The sequence below is a fragment of the Triticum aestivum genome, chromosome 2B (genome assembly GCF_018294505.1).
Source record: "Triticum aestivum cultivar Chinese Spring chromosome 2B, IWGSC CS RefSeq v2.1, whole genome shotgun sequence".
NCBI lineage: Eukaryota > Viridiplantae > Streptophyta > Magnoliopsida > Poales > Poaceae > Triticum > Triticum aestivum.
The window spans coordinates 607,847,133-607,855,766 of record NC_057798.1 but is presented as its reverse complement, the minus strand read 5'-3'; the positions used below and the strand labels follow the sequence as shown (position 1 = coordinate 607,855,766).

At 44.3% G+C, this 8,634-nt stretch overlaps 1 protein-coding gene across 1 annotated transcript; it reads right to left on the bottom strand.

Annotated features, from left to right (window-relative positions):
- Positions 1-1,182: 1,182 nt before the first annotated feature.
- Positions 1,183-4,829, bottom strand: LOC123041766 (uncharacterized). Its single transcript, XM_044464327.1, has 4 exons — positions 4,584-4,829; positions 4,167-4,231; positions 1,841-2,180; positions 1,183-1,765 (listed from the first exon to the last, which is right to left on the bottom strand). Exons 2-4 carry the CDS (start codon positions 4,190-4,192, stop codon positions 1,304-1,306), a joined length of 828 nt encoding a protein of 275 aa, XP_044320262.1. The 5' UTR covers positions 4,193-4,231; positions 4,584-4,829; the 3' UTR covers positions 1,183-1,303.
- Positions 4,830-8,634: the final 3,805 nt, after the last annotated feature.

Here is an 8,634-nt window from a genome sequence, read left to right as displayed (position 1 = left end):
AGCCCAATGGGACAGACAGAGGGTGTCGGAAGTTTTCATGCCAATGGATGTTCGCGTAATAATGGCTATCCCTTTGTGCACCATGAACGTGCCTGATTTCTGGAGCTGGCATTATGAAAAGAATGGAAATTTCTCTGTTAAATCAGCCTACCGCATGCTGGTGGCGACAAGAGCTAGAAGAGAGGCATGGTTGGAAAGCACGGCCGGATCTTCCAGCACGTCCAGAGAGGAGGGTGCATGGAAGAAGCTTTGGAAAACTCAAGTGCCGGGCAAGGTGAGGATGTTTCTCTGGCGTTTGTCCAAACACTCAATCCCAACCAACGATGTGAGGGCACACAGACACATGAGTGACTCAAGTGCTTGCGGCATCTGTGGCGCGCAAGACTCCTGGAGGCATTCCCTAATAGAGTGTTCAATGTCCAGATGTGTATGGTCACTGATGGACGTGGAGATCACGGAAAATCTTGCAGCGATAACTGAACCAAACGCCAAACAATGGCTGTTCACTTTGATGGAGACGATGTCACACGAGCTTTTTGTGAGGCTCTCAGTTACGCTATGGGCAATCTGGGCAGCGAGACGGAAGGCAATTCATGAATGCTTTGTTTGGATGTTGATATTGAGGGCCATGGAATTGAATTGGCCTTAATATCAAATCTCCTTGGCTTTGATATTGACATTGAACCCAATTCTGTTGTTTGGATGTGCACAGAATTGCCACTTGGTATTCTCATGACAAGCTCAATTCTGAAGCTTGTTTGGATGGTCATTATCTACATTGGAATTGATCATTTGCCATATGATCAAACTGAACTTTGTTGTAATGTTTAAATGGCAGCAGTTATAAACTAGATGCACTTAACCAAAACCAACAATTATACATATAAACATGACTTAGACAGTAACACATACACAGCAGCTGCAGCACATACACATCAGCACTTTCTTAGAACAGCAGCACATACACAAGCACTTTCTTAGAACAGCAGCACATACACAGCAACACTTTCTTAGCAGCAGCAGCACATATACAGCAGCAGCACTTGTACAGCAGCACATATACAGAAGCAGCAGCACATCTACAACAGCAGCAGCACTTGTACAGCAGCATATATAGTAACAACAACACATACAGCAACAGCAGCACTTGTACAGCAGGAACACTTATAAATCAGCCAACAACAAAACATAATATAGGAAATTCAAGTCTCATACATGTAACAATAACATAGTAATTGGTCCAGCAAGTTCATAGCTATTACATGGAACAAAGAAACAACACTTATTAAGCACTTGAAACTACTCAAATGTTGTTCTTCTCATTGAGCGTCAGCAACCATTCCTTCCTAAAGTCCATGGGCAACTCCATAAGCGCTTGAAATAAGAGTTCACTAAGGATGAGTTTACCATATGCTCGCAACATGTCAGAACGAGCCAACTCTGGGATCTTTTCAAGGGCAGCAAGGATTTCAAGAGGAGGGGTAACCTTGGGCAGTTCAAGTGGCTCAAGTGATTTCAAAGCATCTTGAAAAGAACATTTCATGTCTCTAAGCATGCACAAGATAGCATCACCTATTCGCTGCCTTTTTTGTGGCATTTCGGGAGAGTATTCGACGGCTACTACATCGGGTTCTGTTGGTTGCGCTTCAGTTTCAGCACCTGTCATTGCACCTTCACCGGTTGCATGATCTTTGGAGTATATTGTGCAAATTGCCTCCCAATTATTCACTTCTTTGTTCTTGTAACAAGCTACCTTCGGATTAGCCTGCACAACATACAAAGTAAATCACTTGCTTGTATATATGCCATAGAATAAATTAAGTAAACAACCTTTTTTTACCTGCACATATTTGTTCCACACATCATCACTGTCCATGAGTAGCTTGTTATTGACCCAATCCCAACCAAATCCACTTTGAGAAAGAACCTTGCTAATTGTAGCATAATGCTTGTCAAACGTCTTCATCCTTGAACATATTTTCTCCTTTGTGACGTGCAACTCACACTTATCACATATTGCCTTTATAGCAGCAGTGTAGACATGTGGCTTCCATCCATTTTGGCCTTGATCACCTCTGTTGTGATGTTCAACAAAGACATCCAACAATACCTTATCCATCTCATCTGTCCATGTCAAGTAATCTCTACTATACTTCTTCTTTGTTTCTTCAACCATGGTGCTACAAGTAAAAATTTGAATAACAATTGACAAACAAAAGAGAACATATATTAATTGCTTTCTCGTGATGATGATGTACAAAATATCCAAAAGTCTCCATCCACTAGCTATGCACAAAAGAGAACATAATACCCAACATCTAGCTAGACCAAAAGCAACATACATCATCTTGCTAACCCAACATCTAGCTAGACCAAAGGAAAAATACATCGTCTTGCTAATCCACATGCCCCACTACTGCTGTAAATTTGCATGCGCCACAACATATTCAGCAAACATGTCATTAGATAGTTGGTTCCTGAAGTTGGTCCATGCGTTAGTGACTTGGACACTTCTAATTGAGTTAGCATCATCAGCCTCAATTGGCTGAGAAGCTAGTTCATTATCCACTTCTTGTAGCAATAAGTTGTCCATCATATGTTGCCTATCCCTCGCAAAGTTGTGTAACACACAGCAAGCATTAATGATTCGAATCTGCAACAATGTTTTATTTAATTAAGCATTCATGATTTGTAACTCCGCTAGGCATCATATTGAAAACCCAATGGACACATGTACCTGGTCCTTTATATCAAAAAAACTTTGAGTGCGAAGGATACCCCACTTCTTCTTCCACAACCCAAAAGTTCTCTCTACTACATTTCTAGCACAAGAATGGCGCAAGTTATATAACTCTTTGGCAGTTTGGGATTGTTGCTGACTTGATGCCCACTCTTTCAAGTGATACTGAGTGGATCTGAATGGAGCTAGAAATCCAGGCCCATTCGTGTAACCAGCATCAGCCAAGTAATATTTTCCTATTGGTAAACAAGTCAATTAGGTTGGTTGCATCCGCAATTAAAGAAAACAAAATGCCAAGAAAAAAAGCCATACCATGAGGTACAACAAATGCATCTTGGCGATCAGTTCTCATTGAGTCACGGAGGACTCTTGAGTCGGAAGCAGAACCCTCCCAGCCAGGTAAGACATAAAGAAATTTCATGTTCCAGTCCACCACACCGAGCATGTTAGTAGTGACAGCTTGCTTTCTATTCCTGTACCTCCCTTGGGCAGCCACAGGAACTGAAACGTCTACATGACAACCATCTAGTGCTTCAAGTGCATCACCAAACCACTTCCATTTGTAATCATCGGGAGGTTGAACATTAGCATCTGGAAGCTTAATGAACTCCCCATGCATAGATAGAATGGCACTTAAGACTGCGGAAAAGTGAGTACTAATAGTCCCCAAAGACCGCTTGTATGTGCCTCGAAGCAACCTCATTTTCAGACCGTGACCCACTACTAGCAAGAACATGGCAACCTTTTCTTCCACAGTCACATACACACTACCGCTTAGACCACACCTCTCACGCAACATGGTGCATAAATCATGAAAGTTTCTTTTGGTTAAACGTAGCTGATCATAGCATGCCACTTCTGAGCCATCATACATATCTTTCAACAAGTACTTCTTAAGTGTGTGTTTGTGCTCATCATCACTAAAACTACCTATTCCACGAGGTGCTCTCTGTGAAATAAGGTATGCCATTCCGAGAAGAACCGATTCAAAGTAAAGTTCTATCAAGATTATCCTTTTCCTCTTTCTCCTTTTGTTCTCTCCAGTTATGTAAGAAATCATGTCTACTTGATCTGATGTTATGGAACTACACAATAATTACATAATTAGGCATCAATCATTTCTACAAAAAAATGAATCAAAAAATTACACATTCATGCAAGCATCAAAAGGACAATGCATAATTGTACATATATCAGACCATCACAAGTATGTAACAAATCATTCTATTTTATTTGATGTAACAAATCTGACCATCACAAGCATTAAAAGAACATCTCTACAACTATCAGACCATCACAAATATGTCACAAATCATTGCTACTTTATCAGGTGTAACAAATCTGACCATCACAAGCATCAAAAGAACATCTCTACAACGTCAGACCATCACAAGCATAACAGAGGAATGGTGTGTTCTTCAGTTACCTTTGATCTGCCTGCTCCGAATCCATCCTCCGATCCACTGACCTTCAGATCTGCTGCCCAATCCACTATTGTTGTTCATCAAAAGGAAAAATAAATTAGCATACTCATACATAAATGGTGAGTAGAAAGGATTGGGGATTTAGGGTTTCTGTATGGGGTTAGGGATTGGGATTGGGTATGGGGCTATGGGGGGCTTCATGAATAACCGGCCAGGGGGATGTCTCCCGTGACATCCACCGATGGAGGGCGCCGCGGCGATGGCAAAAGAAGATGGCCATCGCCGGCAAACGACGGGACAGGCGGGGAGGTGGGCCGGTCGGCTGATGCGAGGCAGAGGGGCACATACACAAGCGGGGGAGGAGTGGATCTACCGCCTGGAGAGAACGGAGAAGAAAGGGAAGGGTGGAAGGGGCTGACCTGCGCCGCCGGAAGCTCTGCGCCGCGCCCTGTTCACCTCCTCTCCCGCTCGCCGCTCTGCCTCTTCTTTTCGTGAGCGCGGTCGAAGGGGTAAGTGCGGGCGCGTTAGCGAATATCAGCGAAAATCTACCTTGGCCCCTCCGAATTCGTGAACAGAGAGGTGGGCTTTCGAGCGGGCCATCCAATATTCTGGGCCAATTCAGTGGACTCAATTCCAAATGCATCTGAACAGGAGAATTCGGCCTATCCAATGCCAATATCAATATCTTGGGCTGAATATCAACATCCAAACATAGTGGAAGGGATTTTTCAAAGCCCTCACTCTACACACGGTTTCATCACCAGTTTTATTGATGAGCTAGACATACTGAAGGTCAAACCACCCCAGGTGACTGGAGCTGGAACAACGAGAAGGAGTGGAAGGCCGAAAGCCCCTCCTCAAGGCCATGCAAAGATCAATGTGGATGCTGGAGTCCGCAAGCGTAGCAGGGGGTCAGCTGCGGCGGTGTGCAGGGACGAAATCGGCGCGTATCTTGGCAGTTCATCTCTGGTGATTGCAGGATTGGACGACCCGAAAGCTCTGGAAGCGATCGCTTGCCGAGAGGGTTTGGCACTGGCGACAGATCTCCAACTACATAATTTTGTGATCTCTTCCGATTCCAAGCAAGTCATCAGTAACATCAACAAGGGTTGCAGAGGCAGCACTGGAGTTGTCATTAGTGAAATTCAAATTCTAGCAAACTCATTTCGTTGTAATTTCATTTTCGAGTCTCGTGCATCCAATATGGAGGCACATAGTCTAGCCAAGTCATCGCTTTCACTGGGTCCGGGGCGCCACGTTTGGTTTGGCCAGCCTCTTGATCCAAGATGTATCCCACAATTTGTGGTCTTTGATGAATAAAACTTGGTTTTCCCCTTAATTTTTTTTATTTACCCCTAAAGAAACCTCGTTTTTATTTTATTTTCTGCAGGCCCTTTGGCTTACGCACAATTTCTTTAATTTTGAGAAACAAGCTGCAATTTCAATCAATTTTGGATCATGGACTAGTCAACTTCTCCTGGCCTAAGTTTCAATCAATTCACCACTCAGGAGAAATAACCCATTCTGAAGCCCCGACAGGCGACAGGTGAAGCACCACTATCGTGGATTTGTGGGGTTACGATTAATCATTGTTTTGCTCCTTACGTGGGTCATGTCGGATCCATGAAAGATGAGCACCATCATTTGGGATTAGCCCATTCGAGCGATCCTCCTCGTTGCTCCCAAAAGCAGCACTCGCACTATTGTAAGCGACAGCAAAATCGAAGGCAACTCCGGCCCTGATGATTAGCACAGCACTGCGTGTAGTAGGAGCACTCTCCTGATGGAGCAAGAAGATGAGCACGGTTTTCACTTTCACCGTGCTGGAGAAACCCGACCTGTGGTGCGGGGAAACATCAAGGGGCTGTTTGGTTTTAGCCCTAGCATTGTCAGATTTTGCCACACATTATTGTTAAATTTGTTTAAGATTAGTTCATCAAAATAAGAGCCACAAGTTGGCAAGTCTAAAAAAATTTTGCCACACTTTTTGTATGTATGTCATGTGGGGCTCTAATATAGTTTGCCTAAGGTGTGGCTTGAACCAAACACTCACCTAAATTAATCAAATTTACCATACCTTAAATGTGGCAACCTTTGATAAAGTTAGTCGCAAACTAAACAGCCCCAAACGTCACTTTAGCGTCCACATGGCACATGGATGCTGCTGCCGGTTTGCACAGGTTACGGCGGTTCCTTTCTCTTGACTGTACAGAGTTAAGGCACCAGACCTGTGATTTCGGATCTGGGTAGGACATGTAACGCTCATTCATGAGGCCTGCTTATTCATTGCCATCAATGTTTTCCTTACGTGATGCAAAGCTGACCGACCATATATGTACAGGACCTGTCGCCATGACGACGTGAAGGAGACTCTTAACTGTCCTTTCCCACCTACAGTCTACAGTTTGCCTGCCGTAATTGCGGTGCACGTTCACGCGATCAGCCAACTACTCCAGCCATTTTGCATGCAGTCGGTTATCCGCCGGGCTCACTGCACTCCCACGCCATTTTCCAAGTCTTCAATACAGTACAAAAATTTAGAAAACGAAATGTGAAAAGGTAAAGAAACATAAGAGATGAGAAAATAGAAGAAGGGCAAGAGAAAAGGACCATTGGCATGTCTATTTGTCCGGGCAACCAAACCCTCATTTACAGAACCTCAATTCCATGCAAACACATGCATGTGGATCATTCAATCATACAAATAGCACACAACAATGAAAGTAACACACCTTTGTTCAACAATAAATAACTACTCCCTCTGTCACATAATGTAAGACTTTTTTTTGACACTAGTGTACTGTCAAAAAAAGTCTTACATTAGTAATTTTTTTTAAAAGTTATATAGTTCGAACATAAATATTATCTATTCTGAGTGCATAATTCAAACATAGGATTGAATGATTTTCGGTGTGAATCCATATATGCTCCACAAATTCATTTAGTAGCTGCACGTGCACATGTTGATCTCAAAGTTGTCAATGCATCTTAAGAAAAACTGACAACATGCGCCGCATCTTATTTTGGAAGTCAGACATGTACCCTGGCCTTCTCAAGATCATGTTGGGCAGCCCCGTCAGCCTCACCCTCCACAATCATGTTGTGTAAGATTACACGAAAGTCATCGTCTGCCGTAATATCTTCATTTCCCACATATTTGCAGCTCCATGACAAATACCTCGTCGGGCTTAGAGCACTCCAAATGCTCTCCACACATCCTTTCTCGCAGTTTTTTGTGAAGGAGATATATTTTATTACCTGGGGCAGAGTAGTGCGTACTGAGGCAGCATACGGAGCGGCGACTATGTCCAGACGGCAAGGACATCTGGGGCGGATAGGAAATGGCGATGGAGGCGTTCTAGGTTGGGGACGAATGGGGACGACAACATAGCTAGGGTGGAAAAGCAGGACGGGCAAGAGACGACACAGAGAGGACATAACACAGAAGGATAGAGCAAGTTTTGCGAGGATGAAGGTTGATTTGAGGGGATTTGACATGAATCTGACGTGGTGAATGCATTCGGGCATGTCCGGGAGGTTCCAAATTTGCCTCATATATGAGTTGAGTTTGAGGGGTATCGAACAATCAGAATATATGGATGGGGTCAAGTTTGGTGGCATTTTTTTCTTGGTTCTAGATCATGCTCAGTTTGCCAGCTCTAATATATGAGGAGGGGTGGCCTAGTTGGAGATGGTGTAAGTTGTCCAAAAAGGAAATAGAAGGGATTTTTTTGTTGAGGATTGATATTTTTTTTGAGAACTTGTTGAGGATTGATAGAAGGAAATTTTCTGGAAAGGGAAATCAGGAAACAAAAATGGACGCGTCTAGTGGGCGGTCGGCTGCCCACTAGTGCAACCGAGCGGCCGACGAAAAAGGTAACCCCCTGTCCCCCGTGGTACAGAAAAGGAAAAGGAAGGGGACATGCGGCCACCAAACCGAGCCGATCGAGCACCCAAAAACCAACAGAATCGCCCCCCCCCCCACATGGCCAGCTGTTCCCAGCTCGCCCCCACGCCCGCTCACCCCCACGGCCCAGCCCCTCCCACGCTGCCTTCTTCTTCTTCTGCACGCTAGAAGGAGATCCAACAGAATCGCCCCCAGGCCCTTCTTCCTCCTCCTACACAACCGCCATGGGAGCCCCAAAGTAGAAGAAGGAGCTGCTTCAAAAAAGAAGATCTAAGGGCAGGGTGGTCAGAGCCATACTAGGCAGCAACATGAAGTAGGTAAGCCCCCCTCTACCCCTCTTCACTTCCTCCCTTCTTCTACTGCATATGTAGGCATATGTAAACCCCCTTCTCCATGGATCTAGCACAAATCCATGGAGAAGCTGCTTCAAAAAGAGGTGAATCTGCACATCACACCACCCTCCCCCTCCCCCCCCCCAATGAATGACATATCTGCAACTGAAAACAAGTACCACGAATTACTATGCAACTAACCATGGATAGAAGCCTACTATTTCCTGGTTT